Here is a 19138-nt window from a genome sequence, read left to right as displayed (position 1 = left end):
TTATGTAATACATGTATCACTAGCCACTTTAACTATGCCACTTTGTTTACTTTGTTTACACACTCATCTCATATGTATATACTGTACTCGATACCATCTACTGTATGCTGCTCTGTACCATCACTCATTCATATATCCTTATGTACATATTCCTTATCCCCTTACACTGTGTATAAGACAGTAGTTTTGGAATTGTTAGTTAGATTACTTGTTGGTTATCACTGCATTGTCGGAACTAGAAGCACAAGCATTTCGCTACACTCGCATTAACATCTGCTAACCATGTGTATGTGACAAATAAAATTTGATTTGATTTGATTTGACATGGTAAAGCATACTGAATCATCTACTTCTTGAATGATCATTCCCATATCTGGTCTTTACAGAAGGTACCACAGATGATAAGGCATTAAATGGTGGGTAAAACATTGTTAAACTACTGCTGTAGTTATATTTTTCATGACCTAGTAAATGCTGAAGGTGAATGAATTACAGAATAAGATCTCCCTAGCTCTGGCAGAACTAGTGCTCCCTTGTGGAGACTATGGGTAGTTCACCCTCACTCGCTCCTCATGCCAAATGCCAAGTGGTATGGCTTTTGAGACTGTCCTGCCAAAGAAGAGGCTGAAATCTGGGACAACTCCATCCTCAGGCCAGCACAAACTGCTTTACAGAAACCCAGCCTAAAACCCAACAGAGCAAACAATCCAGGTGCAGAAGAACAGTGGTTAGGAAAGGCAAAATCAAATCAAAGTTTATAGGTCGTGAACACAGATTTGCAGATGTTATCGCAGCTGCAGTGAAATACTTATGTTTCTAGCTACAACAGTGCAGTAATATCTACAAACAATACAGTAACCCCAAAAAGTAGAATGCTTGTTTTGGAATATTTGTATTCTTTAATTTATGTTAGTATTGTGGAGTAACTACAATGTTGTTGATCCATCCTCAGTTTTCTCCTATCACAACCATTAAACTCTGTAACTGTTTTAAAATAACCATTGGCCTCTTGGTGAAATCCCTGAGCAGTTTCCTTCCTCTCCAGCGACTGAGTTAGGAATCTTTGTAGTGACTGGGTATATTGATACACCATCCAAGGAGTATTTCTGTCTGTAATAAAGCCCTTTTGTGGGAAAATATAATTGTGATTGACTGGGCCTGGCTCCTCAGTGGGTGGGCCTGACTGCCAAGTGGCCTAATGTATTTATTTAAATTGACTGATGTCCTTATATGAACTGTAACTCAGTAAAATCTTTGAAATTGTTGCATGTTGCATTTATATTTTTGTTCAATATACTTACCCATGAATGTGCACTGTTGAAAATAAATCTCCACTCAATGTTATTGCTAGCACTTGCCACCAAAATAAAGTGTACCTTCTGGGTTAACTTGGTCATCCCAGATGAGGAGATGAGGAGAAACACACTATTTCAAATGTAATGTTTGCCTAAGTACAATGTAATTATTAGTTGTTACACAGGATTTAGCTAGTTCAAATTAAGTGTATTGTTTGGGGTGTGTGCAGTGCAATGGCAAAGGCATCATCTGTGGATCTGTTGGGGCTCTATGCAAATTGTAGTGGGCCTAGGGTGTCGGATAAGGTGGAGGTCATATGATCCTTCACTAATTGCACTCCTAAGGCCTGATTCTGACCTGAGTTAATCCATAAATTGAATGTTATTTATTTTTATGCACTTTTCTCTCTATGCATATTCTGACCTTGAATTTAAACATGAAAATAGCATGCTATTCACCCCACTTTTCTTTCAAGGTGGAGATCTAAGAAATTAAGTTGTGACGGAGCGGGGTGTCTACAGTGACTTATTTCCCTCATAATTCCACTACCTTTATGCATGAGGAAACCATGAATAGGGTCGAGCAAACTGGCTAACTGGCTATACAAAGTGATGGACAAGAGCGCACCACACAGACAGGCAATCCCATGCTGTTGCTTCATCAAAAAGTTTCTAGAAATACCAATCACTGATGCATTATTTTCATATCTTGTGAAAAACTTGTATAGATCAATAGATTTTCTAAAAAGTTCAATTCATTTAATTCATCTTCTAAATTCAACACATTTTGAACATTGTTGAATTCCGTATTAATGTTGGGACCTACTTGGTAGTCTGGTAAAGTGCCAGCCTGATTCACCTCCTTGCACAGTTATCACAAGTTGTTGCTTGGGAAACTATTCCACTCAAAAAGTTTTGTTCAAACACAAGTCTGTATAGACTATCAAGGCTGTGGAGGGAGACCGGGACCGGGGTTTCAGTTGTCACGCTTTTTACTCTTGTGTGTATTTTCAAGCACCAATATCTCTTACAATAATCTTTTCAACATTAATAGAAAAACTGAAGTCCTGGGTTGAAATGGGGACCATTTTTATTCTCCCTACTCAAACATGGGGTTATTATCAGGGTTGAATGTCACACAGAATGGGGTTGGTTGTCACAATGTTCGCTAGTAGCTTATTCCTTTTTTAACAAGAAATTAAAGGAATCTACACAAAATAAAATCTACATTTCTTACTTTCTTTCTTTTCCTTTTGATTTGATTGATGCATTGACATGGACTCAGAACATTCAATGTTGATGTTTTTCTAAAAATAATTGGAAGTTTGAGAGTAAATAACTGAATCTGAAACCAGGAACCCCCCCCCATAGAAACTCAATTTGGGAAAAATCTAAACAGATTTGGGAAGAGGGTATGACATATTTAGTATGACAATTGGTGTGTTGTGTTCTTCTGTCTTGGAATATTAGTCACCCACCATCAGCTCCTACAAGATCATAGAAATCACATTCAGTCCTTTACCCCACTCCCTCATACTCACATTCTTATTTTATTGTGAGGAAGAGGCCCTCTCATTGTGCTGTTGTCTCTTTAGGATTGGGATTTGAGGTGGGAAATTCTAGTTTTGGAAGGAGATGGGGGGGCATCTGGTTGGGTGTACTCTCCATATACACTTGTTCCCCCCTAGTCTCTCATCCTCTGTCCCATGGGGGCCAAATGCTCTGTGGGGTGTCCTGGGCACCGTTAGTCTTTTGTCTGTCAAACAATGCCCCCCCCAACAGTGCAGGGACAACACCGGCCTGGACTTTCATGTTGTTCATTGTGTGCACGGCTGTCCCTGGCCCCCCCCCCAACAGTGCAGGGACAACACAGCAGCCTGGACTTTCATGTTGTTCATTGTGCATTCATAGCATACGGCTGTCCATAATGCACCCGTTTCCACACACAAAACCAATGCATCAGGGGTTGTCTCTCCAATGTGACCCTCAGACCAGGGTTTAAATACATTTGACCTTGGCTTGATCCAATACTCTGACCATAACTGGTTTATATTATGTGAACAACTTGGGTTCAATTCCCACATAGAACACATACAAAAAAATAATAAATAATGCACTCTGTCATGCATGTCGCTCTGGATAAAAAATAATCTGTTAAGTGGCATATATTAAACTGAACTAAATAGTACTATAGTATTTTATTTGCTGCCCCTGCATCTTGAAGCATTTCCACATTTTGGCCTCCATGCTGAATGTGGGTGAGGGGGATGCTACCCCAATTGGCTGTCCCAATCCAGTCTTCTCTGTCTGGGCTGGGCCGCCTGGGAAGGCTTCTTTGTGGGTTCATAACCACGGTAGACAGAAATAGGTCAGGTTGTCATTTTGGTAGGGAGATGCCCCCTCTTGGCACTTCCCCACCCTGTGCCCCTTTGTGTTTGACCATCACACCTCTAGCCTCTGATCCAGTGGTAGAATGTAGAGGTATAGCACACACATGCACACGCACACTCACACACACACACAAAAACACACACATTTGAAATACTTTATTTGAATCCACAAAATACATTGCAATCCAAAGGCCACACTGTCAATTAAAGTACAAGGCCAAGACTGCCACACACACACACACACACACACACACACACACACACACACACACACACACACACACACACACACACACACACACACACACACACACACACACACACACACACACACACACACACACACACACACACACACACCTAATTCTGATCCTAACCCTAATTGCAACCCCGATCCTAAAGCTAACCTCTATGCCTGCTCTATGCGTGGTCCTTCTGTAGCACGTGGTCCTTCTGTAGCACAGTTGGTAGAGCATGGCGCTTGTAACGCCAGGGTAGTGGGTTCGATTCCCGGGACCACCCATACGTAGAATGTATGCACACATGACTGTAAGTTGCTTTGGATAAAAGCGTCTGCTATATGCCTAAAATAGGCTTTGAGAATTTTCCTTGTTTTTACTGTCCTTGTGGGGACTTTTGGAGATTTCTGGTAACAATGATTTCTGGTCATTTCAATCATACACATGGGTACTCTCTAAAAACAAGGCACTTCAGTACAAGTGACATTTTGTAGAATGTTAGGAGAGCATTTTTGCTAACCCGAACCCTTTTCCTAACCTTAACCTAATTCTCCTAAACTGCTACGTTAATTCTCCTAACCTGTTACGGAAAGTTGTATCTGTATTGAAGTGACATGTTTTTAGGCTAATCTCCTTACACATGAGTGACTCATAGAGGGTAGGGGCTTTGCAAAGTTGTGGAAAAGAGTCCTTGACTTGTCAAAATTATTTCTGCTTTTAAACTTGTCTGTGGGTGTATGGTTTATTGTTCATTCTCTACATTGTTCCAAAAAAATTGAATGTCATCTTGACATAGTTCTGAAAGACATTCTTATACCATATTTTATTCAAGACACTGGGTCAATATACGCTGAATGTACAAAACTCCCCCCTCTGCCCGGTGTCAAAAGCGTTCCACAAGGATGCTGGCCCATGTTGACGCCAAATGCTTACCACAGTTGTGTCAAGTTGGCTGTATGTGTTTTTGGGTGATGGACAATTCTTGATACACACGGGAAACTGTTGAGCGTGAAAAACCCAGCAGGGTTGCCGTTTTTGACACAAACCGGTGTGCCTGACACCTACTACCATAACCTGTTCAAAGGCACTTAATTATTTTGTCATGCCCATTCACCCTTTGAATGGCACACATACACAATTCATGTCTCAATTGTATCCAGGCTTTAAAAAAACATATTTAACCAGTCTCCTTCACTTCATCTACACTGATTGAAGTGAATTTAACCTTCGTGTTTTGTACACTCAGTGTACATTACAATATCGTTTCATTTTGCACAGTATCACTACACTCTATTATGTGTGACGCTCCCTAGCACTAACGTGATTTCATTGGCTAAAATGAAAATCTGATGTGCAGCTCCATGCTTCGTTCGGTGTTAAGTTCGCAGTACGCGAGACATTAGTTAACAGGAAGAAAAATGCATTGGTTCTGTTGTATGAAAGATGTAGTAGGAGGGAGTTTTTAAACTGCCTTTCGAATATTAGTTAAGTAAATGCCCTGAGTGATAGCTTGCTTACAATAATATATCGATGAAACAAACTCACCTTGAATAGCGTTCCAGTGTTGGAATGTTGCTTTGAGGACAACTCACGAACTCATTGGTAAGTACATCCGACCATTCATCAGGACGCTCGTGACAGGAGATTGCTAGGTACTTTCCTGTACTGTAGCTAGCTAACGTTAGCTAGTCTGCTGATAATCGGATGAGTTAACTAACTAGTTGGCTAGCTAGATATCCTGCCACCTAACGTTTAGTTAACGAGAGCCAGTAAGCCACTAGCCATCGTTGTTTTGGTTATATGCATGTACCTAATGTACTTGAACCTAATGTACATTACTTAGCTAGCGACCTTGTTGTGCTAACTAACGTTATACTGTAGCTAGCTAACGTAACTATGGGTGGTTGGCCAAAGTTGCCAAGCCAATCCAGTGGCAGAGGTCTAATCGAAACCGGCATTTACTGTTCATTTGTTATTTTGCACCCACACACAATCTGATCGAATTGGAGTCGGAACTATAAGATATATAGCTAGCCACCCTACTGTAGCTTCGTCTCCGTATGCAATGCTTACAACAGGTTATGGTACAGTGAGTAGTTATGTATTTTTCGTTTCACTTTCCCGTGGTGTCCTCACTTTACAGACGCTCCCTACGCTTGAAACCATCCCAGCTTTCAGCCCGCTTCCAACGGCTCGAGCCCATTGCTTGGTGGCTGCTTACTGTGTTCTGGCTCACGGGGAGACGAACTGTACTGACCACACTGATCCCGTAGTTGACACATCCTTCTCAGGGTTGCAACTATCCCCGCGGTTGCACTGGAGTAGGACGGTCGAGGGCATAGGCCCGGTGCTTTACAGCATTTAGGGAAACCTCCCATTCACTATATCATCCAACCGATTCAGACAGGTTATGGAGCTGGAGGTGAGCCGAACGGAGCTGGAAGGTTCCGACGCTCCCCAGTCTCAGAGACATGAGAGGAGCCTCGGACTTCTCACCACGAAGTTCGTTACTTTGCTGCAGGAAGCGAAGGACGGGGTGCTCGATCTCAAAGTAGTGAGTGATGGGCTGCATCCCTTTTGACTGTCTGACTGTAAGAATTGTTATCTATTGTTTGTTATTTTTTTTTGTCCCCAATCATCCATATAAGTCTAAGCACTGCCTGATTTGGTTGATATTGCTGCATTGTGTTGTAACAGATGTGCAACATACTCAGAGGAGATGCATGTGGAATATGAAATGCATACAGACAACCACACCAGGGTTCCCGTTAATTAAAATCTTCACGGACCCATTTTTCTAACATCAAATAGGTGTAAACTAACAATGTAATGCTTAGAGGGATACTTCGGGATTTTGACAATGAGACCCATATCTACTTCCTCAGAGTCAGATGAACTCGTGGATGACATTTGTATGTCTCTGTGTCCAGTATGAAGGAAGTTGGAGGTAGTTTTGCGAGCCAATGCTAACGTTAACTAGTGTTAGCGCAATGACTGGAAGTCTATGTGCTAGCAGACACTAGTTAGCAAATGTGCTAGCACTAGTTATCAACTTCCTTCAAACTGCAAGCAGATACATTAAAATGGTATTCACGAGTTCATCAGACTCTGGGGCAGTAGATTAAGGGCCTCATTGCCAAAATCCCGAAGTATCTAAATAAATGGTTAATGCATGGCATGCTTCAATTACCAGTTGAGAAATAAAGCAATAGTAGCTATTTTTAATCAAAACTGTTTTTAACATGTGATTGCGTTTAGAATTGTTGCGCAATGGCACTCCAGAAGCAACTAGCTGTGGCTCTGCAGCAGCAGGTCTAGCGCTGTCTAACAAGTGGTATTATGTAAAAAGAAATGGTCTCTGTATGCTGTGCACGTGTAATTAACAAGATGCATGACGACTAACGAAAATACACACATCCCAATGTAATTCCACAAAATGTTGTACATTGAAGCTGTACTATGCAGAAATCACCCCCCCCCCCCCATTTCCTGGTTGCAAAAATTCAAATGGTTTGCCTTATTTCAGTTTGTTACAAAACAAGCAAGTATCTGGTGGAGAATAATTTTACCATCTAAACCGCTATGATATATGTTTTCCATAATCAAAATTATTGTATTTTCAGCTGTTTGAAGCTGGTGTACAAAACTGAAAGTAAAATAACGCAAAAATGAAACATAGAAGCATAGAAATAGTGACATATAGTTACCGCTTCTTAAACTTGCTTTTGATAATGACATCTGTAGCTTACATTTCTATGTGAATTTGGTCTGTTCCAAAAGTTACATATTGCAGCTTTAGCCTATAGACTGATAAGCATGACAGTCAAATGTATTTTCATCAACTGATATTTCCATCAATTAATAAAAAGTATTATTTGTAATGGGATTGTTTTTTCTCCCAGTCAATTTGACCAGCAACAATATAATCTGATTTTCATTTTTTTATCTGTCAAAATCCAGCAATTACACATGCACTGTGATCGTGATAATTTATACTCAAAAATCAAATATAAACTTAAACTCTAATATAAAACTTATTGTAAAACTGTTACATTATCTAGGTTACTGTCAGTAATGAGTTCAAGGAATAAAAGAGGGTAAAACACAGAAAGAGTGTGTGCGTAAGAGACAATCCGTGTCTCATCATTCAGTGGGTGGCTGTGTCACGGTCTGTCATTATTGTCCGCATTGTTTAGTACCCCCTCCGATAGGCTCATAGGGTTGTGACCTCTACTATTATTGGCTACCAGGGCTATACATTTACATTACACTTAAGTCATTTAGCAGACGCTCTTATCCAGAGCGACTTACAAATTGGTGCATTCACCTTATGACATCCAGTAGAACAGTCACTTTACAATAGTGCATCTAAATCTTAAAGGGGGGGTGAGAAGGATTACTTATCCTATCCTAGGTATTCCTTAAAGAGGTGGGGTTTCAGGTGTCTCCGGAAGGTGGTGATTGACTCCGCTGTCCTGGCGTCGTGAGGGAGTTTGTTCCACCATTGGGGGGCCAGAGCAGCGAACAGTTTTGACTGGGCTGAGCGGGAACTGTACTTCCTCAGTGGTAGGGAGGCGAGCAGGCTAGAGGTGGATGAACGCAGTGCCCATGTTTGGGTGTAGGGCCTGATCAGAGCCTGGAGGTACTGAGGTGCCGTTCCCCTCACAACTCCGTAGGCAAGCACCATGGTCTTGTAGCGGATGCGAGCTTCAACTGGAAGCCAGTGGAGAGAGATCTCAGAGGACCAATACCACCACACTACAGGGGGAAAGCTTTGCAGTTTTCTTCATAGCAAGGTGTAGACTAATTATTGTATAGTAACTTTTTTTTTTTTTTTTACCTACCTAAACACATTAGGTTTAAAGACTTCCAATGATCCAACAATTTGTAAGAATCTATTATTTGCTTAGCCTTTTCTAATAGGAGAATTTGGCTAAGCAACTGCAATTTCTAACAGGCCATTTACATTGTAACTTTCCAAATGCACTCTCATTCTAAAATTGATTTTTAAAATTTAAAATTTAACATTCCTCAATCTACACACAATAATCCATAATGACAAAGCGAAAACAGGTTTGGAATTCCTTAAAAATAAACAGAAATACCTTGTTTACATAAGTACCCAGCCTCAAAATTGAGCTGATATGCATCCTGTTTCCATTGACCATCCTTGAGATGTTTCTACACCTGTGGTAAATTCAATTGATTGGACATGATTTGGAAAGGCACACACCTGTCTATATAAGGTCCCACAGTTGACTATGACCCATCCAGTGATTGGTTGACATGCCCCTGTCTCACAGGCTCTGACCTTTGTGATTTGCTATTAACCCCACAATAGATATGCATCCCCCTAAGGAAAAAACCTTGGTAGGGACATTTGGGTGCTTGCATTTTAAAATCATTCATTAAGTTATTTTGCTTCTGATCAGAGAGGGTGACCTTTGACAATTGTGTTGTGAGTAATGTCGTTTTTCCTGCTCTTGTAGGCAGCAGACACCCTGGCCGTCAGACAGAAGAGGCGCATCTATGACATCACCAATGTACTGGAGGGCATTGGCCTGATCGAGAAGAAGTCAAAGAACAGTATTCAGTGGAAGTGAGTATGTGATCGCATACTTGTATGTTTGTAGGTATGCACACAGTATGTGCTTACATTTCATTGCACTATCTGTCTAAGGGGAGTTGGGCCAGGCTGTAACACAAGGGAGATTGGTGACAGGCTGATTGACCTGAAGTCGGAGCTTGAAGATCTGGATATGAGGGAAAGTGAGCTGGACCAGCAGAAGGTGTGGGTCCAACAAAGCATCAAGAATGTGACCGAGGACACACACAATAGTCCATATCCTTACTATGTACTCACATACTCATACCTACACCAACATCTAAATTGTTACCCCCAACCTAACCGTACGTAGGTATCCATGTCAGTCCACACCAGTAGAAATGTATAGAAAAAGAGCTGCAGCTCTGTCTTGTCTGTACAATAGCAGAGGATACACTTGCCAGCATTAACAATGTTATAATACTCTGTTAAGCTGTGTGTCTGACCTTAACTCTGACCAACTCTGGCCTATGTTAATCATGAGGACATCTGCAGCTGCTTCAAAAGTGATACCCTCCTGGCGGTGCGTGCTCCCTCTGGTACGCAGCTGGAGGTGCCCATACCTGAAGCTGTAAGTTCGATTTGTTTCTGCCACCCCCTCCCCCTAGTCAGTCTGTCAGTCTTCTCAGGGTGAAAAGTAAGTGTGTATGTTTGTCTCCACTTTTAGGTTCAAACCGGTCAGAGGAAGTATCATATCCATCTGATGAGCGCTGCTGGGCCCATTGATGTTCTGCTCATCAACAAGGACCCAGTTAACTCAACACCTGTGGTGCTGCCAGTCCCGCCCCCTGAGGAAATGCTGCAGAACACCAAGTCTGCTGCAGCCTCTGTAGACACAACCACTCACACATTTGTCAAGACCACCGGGAGTCTGACCACTGGCAAGCCTAAAGCACATACAGCAGCTAAGCCATCAGGTGACTTCACTGTTATATCTCTCATTATCTATGAAAATGTTTTGTCTGCTAAACTCTCAATACAATATCATTGAAATGTCCCATCTCGCTCTCGCTCTCTACCAGACAACTCCAGCACTGAAAAATCTGTTCCGCAACCACCATCATTGGACACCCGGTCCCTCCAGTCTTCTGCTTCGTTGGACAACAACTTCACTGTCTTTGAACCAATCAAATCCGATTCATCTGACTGTGAGTTAGAATTGAATTCTATCTCTGTGCATGTTGTGTGGTAGCATCAATAGGGTTGGGTGATATTACGATAGTATCGGATATCGAAGATTATTGACAGCCAGCGTCGATGGTGATGACATTGTGATGTGAAAGATGCTGTATAAAGCCAAACGCCTATTTTATTTTTCATAGAGGACACAGACTAGGACTGGACGATTATAAAATTAATTAGATAACTTAGAATTTGTGTTTTTGCGCGATATTCCAAATGCCTGTATTGCAGAATTTTTTTTTTTATGAGTGTTTGTGCGCTTGTCTTTTTGGTCCCTGCTCCTTCTGTCCTGTGTACCTACACACTCATAGACACATACATACAGTGGGGCAAAAAAAGTATTTTGTCAGCCACCAATTGTGCAAGTTCTCCCACTTAAAAAGATGAGGCCAGTAATTTTCATCATAGGTACACTTCAACTATGACAGACAAAATGACAGAAATAAAATCCAGAAAATCACTTTGTAGGGTTTTTAATTAATTTATTTGCAAATTATGGTGGAAAATAAGTATTTGGTCACCTACAAACAAGCAAGATTTCTGGCTCTCACAGACCTGTAACTTCTTCTTTAAGAGGCTCCTCTGTCCTTCACTCGTTACCTGTATTAATGGCACCTGTTTGAACTTGTTATCAGTATAAAAGACACCTGTCCACAACCCCAATTATTAAAAAAATAAAACAAAATCGGTGTCCAAAATACCGATTTCCGATTGTTTTGAAAACTTGAAATCAGCCCTATTAAATCGGTCGACCTCTAATAGAAACGCATTTGTCAAACCTCTCACTCCGCCTCTTCCTCTCTATTTACTCACACACACCAAGCCCCTCCCCCTGCCACTCAGATTAACAAAGATGAGGGATCACTTCTTCCTCTCTGACAAACAGGTCTGCTTTTATTTGAATTTTGGTCCAACAGAATGGGTCATATGGACACTGAAACACATTGAGACATTATTTTACTGTATTAGAGGAAGTCAACCTTTCAAACGATATCCTTTTTCTGTCACCTCAAGTTGCTCGCAGAGCGGACACTACTAAAACAGGAGTATCAATGAACATTGGTTCTGGAAAATGAATGTTCAGTTTGTCACGCACGCATTGTGGTAGCACATACAGCTAGCAGCATTTTAGTCAAAGATTGTTCTGCTAGCGGTCTAATTTGTTTGAGACCTGTGTAAATGTTCTTTAATGCCTGCTACAAGAAGTTAGTCATTATTAGTGAATGTACATTATGCATGGTCCTGGTAAAATTTGTAACAAAAAGGCAATTTTCATAGACTGTCTTGAAAGCCAGATCAGTGATTATTGCAAAACAGCAGGTTCAATTATTTAGATTAAGTTAATATTGGGTTTTATGGTTGTGGAAGGTGTGTTTTAAAAAAAAAATTTTTTTTTTTTTTTTTTTTTTTGCCTTGGTATAATTTCATAAGACCTGAATCCATTTGATTATTGCTGACTGGTTGAATACAGTGTATTTGCTCTTTAATTCTACAAAAACCTTATTTAGTGAAAACATTTTATTTTTAAATCAAGATATATATTGTAAATTGCCCATAGGTTTGAAAGAATCGAGAGATGATTTTTAGGCCATGTTGCCCAGACCAAATAGCGGCACACACCTCTTTCGTGCCACAGCTTCAACCGAGAGGAATACACTACGAAAAAAGGGTTGGCTCCAAGATATATTTTGTCATGATTCCTCTCGCTCGTGGTCCTTTTTTAGCAGTCTTTTATTTAAATGATTTTTTTTAACTGTAAAAAGAAAAATACAATTGTGGGGTTGGCCAATAGGGGGCGATACCATCGTACATTACAATGTTTTATGGGTACTTAATCACAATAGGACAAAGGTTGACTGCCCAACCATAAGCAGCAATGTGATGGAGGCAGATAAACCTTGGCACTGGGCTAGCATTCCAATGGTCTCTCTCTTACACACACACACACACACACACGTAAAGTACCAGTCAATTTGGACACACCTCTTCATTCAAGTGTTTTTCTTTATTTTTACTATTTTCTAGTGAAGACATCAAAACTATGAAATAACACATGGAATCATGTAATAACCAAAAAACTGTTAAACAAATCAAAATATATTTGAGATTCTTCAAAGGAGCCACGCTTTGCCTTGACAGCTTTGCACACACTTGGCATTCTCTCAATCAGCTTCATGAGGCAGTCACCTGGAATGTGTTTCAATTAACAGGTGTGCCTTGTTAATTTGTGGAATTTCTTTCCTTAATGCGTTTAAGCCAATCAATTGTGTTGCAACAAGGTAGGGGGGTATACAGAAGATAGCCCTATTTGGTAAAATACCAAGCCCATATTATAGCAAGAACAGCTCAAATAAGCAAAGAGAAATGACAGTCCATCATTACTTTAAGACATGAAGGTCAGTCAATCTGGAAAATGTCAAGAACTTTTAAAGTTTATTCAAGTGCAGTTGCCTAAACCATCAAGCACTATGATGAAACTGGCTCTCATGAGGACCGTCACAGGAAAGGAAGACCCAGAGTTACCTCTGCTGCAAGATGGGCTTCCGAGTGGCGCAGAGGTCTAAAGCACTGCATCTCAGTGCTAGAGGTGTCTCTACAGACACCCTGGTTTGAATCCAGGCTGTATCACAACCGGTCGTGATTGGGAGTCCCATAGGGCGGCGCACAATTGGCCGAGCGTCGTCCGGGTTTGGCCGGTGTAGGCCGTCATTGTAAATAAGAATTTGTTCTTTACTAAATTGCTTAGTTAAATAAAATAAAAGATAAGGTCATTAGAGCTAACTGCACCTCAGATTTCGTCCCAAATAAATACTCCAGAGTTCAAGTAACAGACACATCTCTACATCAACTGTTCAGAGGAGACTCAGGCATTCTTGGTCGAATTTCTGCAAAGAAACCACTACTGAAGGACACCATTAAGAAGAAACTTACTTTGGCAAAGAAACACGAGCAGGCCAAATTAGACCTGTGGAAATCTGTCCTTTGGTCTGGTAAGTCCAAATGTGAGATTTGTAGATTCCTGCCTCCGTGTCTTGATGAGACGCAGAGTAGATGAACGGCTGATCTCCGCATGTGTGGTTCCCGAAGCATGGTGGAGGTTGTGTGATGGTGTGGGGGTGCTTTGCTGGTGACACTGTCTGTGATTTATTTAGAATTCAAGCCAAACTTAACCAGCATGGCTACCACAGGATTCTGCAGCGAAACGCCATCCCATCTGTTTTTCCCTTCGTGGGGACTTTTTATTTGTTTTTCAACAGGGAAATGACCCAACACACCTTCAGGCTGTGTAAGGGCTATTTGACCAAGAAGGAGAGTGATGGAGTGCTGCTTCAGATGACCTGTTTTGGGACAGCATTCCAGGTGAATCTGGTTGAGAGAATGCCAAGACTGTGCAATGCTGTCATCAAGTCAAAGGGTGGCTACTTTGAAGATTCTAAAATATATTTTGATTGAACTTTTTTGGTTACTACATGATTTCATATGTGTCATTTCATAGTTTATATCTTCACTAGTCTACAATGTAGAACATAGTCAAAATAATAATAATTAATGAGTAGGTGTGTCCAAACTTTTGACTGGTACTGTACATCGGAATGGCCGATTTAATTAGGGCCGATTTTCAAGTTTTCATAACAATCGTAAATCGATAATTTTGGACACCGATTATTAATATATATTTTTAATTAAAATTTTGTGGGGAAAAAATGTACACCTTTTTATTGAATCCTTATTTAACTAGGCAAGTCAGTTAAAAACACATTTGGTAGGCACCAGCAGGCTCATAAGCATTCATTCAAACAGCACTTTCATGCATTTTGCCAGCAGCTCTGCTGTTTATGACTTCAAGCCTATCAACTCCCGAGATTAGGCTGGTGTAACGATGTGATGTGAAATGGCTAGCTAGTTAGCGGGGTGCGCGCTACTAGGGTTTCAAACGTCAGTAGTTATTCCCCTTGCTCTGCATGGGTAACGCTGCTTTGAGGGTGGCTGTTGTCGTTGTGTTCCTGGTTCGAGCCCAGGTAGGAGCGAGGAGAGGTACGGAAGCTATACTGTTACACTGGCAATACTAAAGTGCCTATAAGAACATCCAATGGTCAAAGGTATATGAAATACAAATGGTATAGAGAGAAATAGTCCAATAATAACTACAACCTAAAACTTCTTACCAGGGAATATTGAAGACTCCTGTTAAAAGGAACCACCAGCTTTCATATGTTCTCATGTTCTGAGCAAGGAACTTAAACATTAGCTTTCTTACATGGCACATATTGCACTTTTACTTCTCCAACACTTTGTTTTTGCATTATTTAAACCAAATTGAACATGTTTCATTATTTATTTGAGGCTATATTGATTTTATTGATGTATTATATAAGTTAAAATAAGTGTTCATTCAGTATTGTTGTAATTGTCATTATTACAAATACATTTTAAACGTTGTCTGATTAATCGGTATCGGCTTTTTTTTGGGTCCTCCAATAATCTGTATCGCCGTTCAAAAATCACAATCTGTCGACCTCTATACTGTACGTACGTTGTTTATCTGTTTTTGTGAGCACACACTTCCGACCAGCTTTTCTTCTTTTTTTTTGCTATGTCCAATGCACTGTAACACAGGAAGCATCTGTGTGGCACCAAATGATGTATAAAGCCTGCCTGCTATAGAAATATGTGTGTGCGCAAGCTGTTTTCATTTTAGGACGTTTAATGAACGTACACAGGAAAACAGTGTAAATTGGCTCTACCTCTAATGACTTGTATGGTGTCTTGTGCCTTGTGTTTTTCAGTGCTGGATTTCCACAAATACTTTTCTGACATGTTTGACCCCGCTAAAGGTACTGTGTGTGACTCTGTGTGTGCATGTGTATCATGTCTTAAACTTGATTTAAATGTATCCAAACAGACACTTGCGTTGTATTTCAGGAAATTAAGTTAATGATAAATTGTGACTTTGTGTATAGCAGACACTCTCTCACCTCTTTGTGTGTGTGTGTATAGAGATGGTGAGTGCAGATCTACTAGAGGAACTTATGCCTTCAGAAGGTAAGTCTAATACGGATTGCTTTATAAACCCCTTTACTTTGACTTGATGATTCCAGTTATGTTTTTATCCCTCTCTCTCTACCAGTGTTTTCTCCACTCCTCCGCCTCTCCCCCCCCCCGGGTGACCATGACTACATCTATAACCTGGATGAGAGCGAGGGCCTCTGCGACCTCTTTGACATCCCCGTCCTCAACCTTTGACCTATGAACCTTGCCAGAAGGCTCGCATGAAGTGGCCTTTTTATTTTTTTATAAAGACAAGAACAGTTTTTAAACAATTCTTTGAGTACTAACAAACTGATGAAGTGGTCTATTTTTGGAGTCTTGTAATATAAGCTGAATTGATAAACAAACCGTTTTGGATCATTTTCATACTCTTTATTTTTGTCACGTCCCCTTCGTTGATGTCTGAACAGGGAGAGCAGCCATCCCCTACTGGCTTATAAGCTTTAATGATCTCATGGAATATATGTTTTGATCTGTGCTGCTGAAGTAGCAGTGGATGAGTTTTAAAAGTTGAGTTGTGCTCCATTTGGAGTGAGTAAAGATGGCTTGGGTTGAGGGAAGGATAGGAAATGAATGGGATGCTCAAGGCAAAATCATATACGACACCTAGGCACTTATGTACATCTGAAACTGTTGGATAGTAAGCAATAAGACAATTCCAGTTAGTCTTTTAGATGGAAAGGTAGAGCTATTGCCATATTGCAGACCTATTTGATCCTTTCAGATCTACATGGTGACTAAGGGTAGGTAGGGATCGGTGCATGTGAGGAGCTTCATTGTTTGTCTACGGTCAATGAGCTGTGCATGTGAAGAGTGCAGCTACTCCATTGCCCACATAGTGGTCTTAGAGTCACAGCGGGAAGAGAAGATCAGCTCCCTCACCTGCCACAACCTAGTCTCTCCTATGAGTCAGGCACACAAGACCAGCCACAATATACTGACAACATGTAAAACCATTAAGCCTTTACCAGTCCTAATCTAGTGATACTATTGATGAGGCCTACAGTTCTCTTCATTTGCTGTTGTATTTGATATCTTGTCTGTTTCTCCCTCAAAGTCCATGTGGAGCACATTTTTGTTGTAATTTTCACGTCTCAACACTGATTTCTATTATAAAATGCTTTTTATTTTTGGTGTATTTTTCTAGTGAACTGATACTGTCAAGGAACAGTACAGTACATACATTTTTTTTGTCTCTGTTATTTTACATCCGAATCCAGATTCAACTATGATGATTATGTGTTCGTTCAGGAAGTTCAGAAGTGAAATCTTTTCAAGTTTAGTGTAAAATCTGCTGTATCATTTGTATAGTTTGGTTGTATTGCATTTTTCTGTTTCTAACCTGCTCATGTTCTGATGAGTAAATTCATGAGATCACACCCGGAACTGGAACCAGAAATCGGTCCTGGGAATTTTTGTCACCCCGGCCTATCTGTTCGGTGCCATATATTTTTGGTCAGTGTCTGTGAAATGGGACGGCAGCAAATAGGCTAAATTATTGTGAGAGAAATTGAAATAAAGATGCTAAACTTTTCTACAGGGGATATATTGGTTCTATACATAAATGTGTTATTTTTTCTATATTATAGGGGGTTACAATTTGTATGTCCCTTATCTCTTTCAGTTCTGCAATGTATAAGTTGCAGATTGACACTCACACACCCGTCTTTGTTATCCTATGTGCAAACAAACTCCGCATGAAGCCACATCTACTGAGTAAACCTGCCTATATGTTTCTATATATTCTAAATGAGGCTCAGAAGATATTAGTTTTAAGAATGGGCAGTCACTCCTGATTACCGGTATGAATGAAAAATAATTTATGAAAACTTTTTGGAATTTTGTCTTTTATTGTATCACACAACATACACACTTTTTGTCTACGTGGTTGACACCATGAGGAGCATGTTATGTGGAAGGAATGGCTGTATGTGGCTGTTAAGTGGTCCGTAGCTTTCAAACAGGCTGAGGCAATTTAGATTTAGTCAAGGATACAATTTTGGAGTTTTACAGTGGTGTAAAAATGATTTATAGTAAAATTGAAGTAGTTTTTTTGGACAACATTCTTAAAGAAAATAATGTCCCTGACACCCAAAAGTACTCGTTACATTGTGAGTGGTTAGCAGGACAGAAATTGTCAAATTCACGTACTTATCAAGAGACCATCCTGGTCATCCCTACTGCATCTGATCTGGCGGACTCACTCAACTTGATGTCTATGTTGTAGTGTGCCCCTGGCTATTTGTAAAAAAATATATTCAAAAAATAAAACCAAGAATATTGTGCCTTCTGGTTTCCTTAATATAAGCAATTGTAAATTATTTATACTTTTAATTTTTATACTTAAGCATATTTTTGCAATTACATTTACTTTTGATACTTAAGTATATTTAAAACTAAATACTTTTACACATACTCAAGTAGTATTTTACTGGATCATTCACTTTTACTTGAGGCATTTTATATTAAGGTATCTTTACTTTTACTCAAGAATGACAATTGGGTAGTTTTTCCACCACTGTTGGAGTTCAATCTTTCAATTAATTCATGACCCGCTCAATTCTCAGAGTTGTAAGTGACTGCTTGCTAAATTCTTTAGGGCTATCTAACTGAAGGTGACAGACTGACATTTGAGCTTGGCTGAAGCAGTGTAACTAAAGTAGCGGAGCAGTTTCACAATTGAAGAAATTAAACAAGTGTTTTTGGCCACCTGCCAATCATGACGTAGTGGTGGTACAGAGGGTAGTGTATATGACCCAGTACATCACTGGGGCCGAGCTCCCTGCCACCCATGACCTCTATACCAGGCAGTGTCAGAGGAAGGCCCTAGAAATTGTCAAAGACTCCAGCCACCCAGTCATAGACTGATCTCTCTGTTACCGCATGGCAAGCAGTACCCGGATCACAAAGTCTGAGACCAAAAGGCTCCTACCCCCAAGCCATGAGACCGCTGAACAGTTAATAAAATGGCTACCCAGATTATTTACATTGACCCCCTGTTTTTTGCACGGACTATCTTTCACTGACTCTGCACATTCAGACTCTACCCACACATTCACAAATACTACACTGACATTCCAACACACACACATGCATATTGACTCCACACACATGCTCACACAGACAAACCTTCACACCCTTTCATACTTTTCACATACCCTGCTGCGACTCTGTTTATTATCTATCCTGATTGCCTCGTCACTTTAAGCCCCACCCACATGTACATAATACATAAATTACCTCAACAACCTCGTACCCCTGCACATTGAATCGGTACCGGTACTCCTTGCATAGTATTTAACCTCGTTATTATTTTATTGCGAACATATTAACTATTTTAATTTAGCAAATGTTTCTTCCTTTTTAACTCTGCATTGT

The 19138-nt window shown here is 40.3% G+C and overlaps 1 protein-coding gene across 2 annotated transcripts; it reads left to right on the top strand.

The window, feature by feature from the left end:
• Nucleotides 1–5268: 5268 nt before the first annotated feature.
• Nucleotides 5269–17304, top strand: LOC124033709 (transcription factor E2F4-like). Of its 2 annotated transcripts, none has more exons than XM_046345903.1 (10): nt 5269–5526; nt 6328–6515; nt 9414–9523; nt 9605–9766; nt 9992–10100; nt 10197–10446; nt 10552–10677; nt 15499–15546; nt 15710–15754; nt 15840–17304. In XM_046345903.1, exons 2-10 carry the CDS (start codon nt 6486–6488, stop codon nt 15953–15955), a joined length of 996 nt encoding a protein of 331 aa, XP_046201859.1. In that variant the 5' UTR covers nt 5269–5526; nt 6328–6485; the 3' UTR covers nt 15956–17304. The 2 variants fall into 2 exon arrangements, with proteins under 2 accessions (XP_046201859.1, XP_046201858.1); XM_046345902.1 differs by having other exon boundaries at nt 5270–5526; nt 6068–6478.
• Nucleotides 17305–19138: the final 1834 nt, after the last annotated feature.

The sequence above is a fragment of the Oncorhynchus gorbuscha genome, linkage group LG04, assembly GCF_021184085.1.
Source record: "Oncorhynchus gorbuscha isolate QuinsamMale2020 ecotype Even-year linkage group LG04, OgorEven_v1.0, whole genome shotgun sequence".
In the NCBI taxonomy this organism is placed as follows: Eukaryota; Metazoa; Chordata; class Actinopteri; order Salmoniformes; family Salmonidae; genus Oncorhynchus; species Oncorhynchus gorbuscha.
The sequence above is the reverse complement of the archived record's forward strand: the minus strand, read 5'-3'. Positions and strand labels throughout refer to the sequence as shown.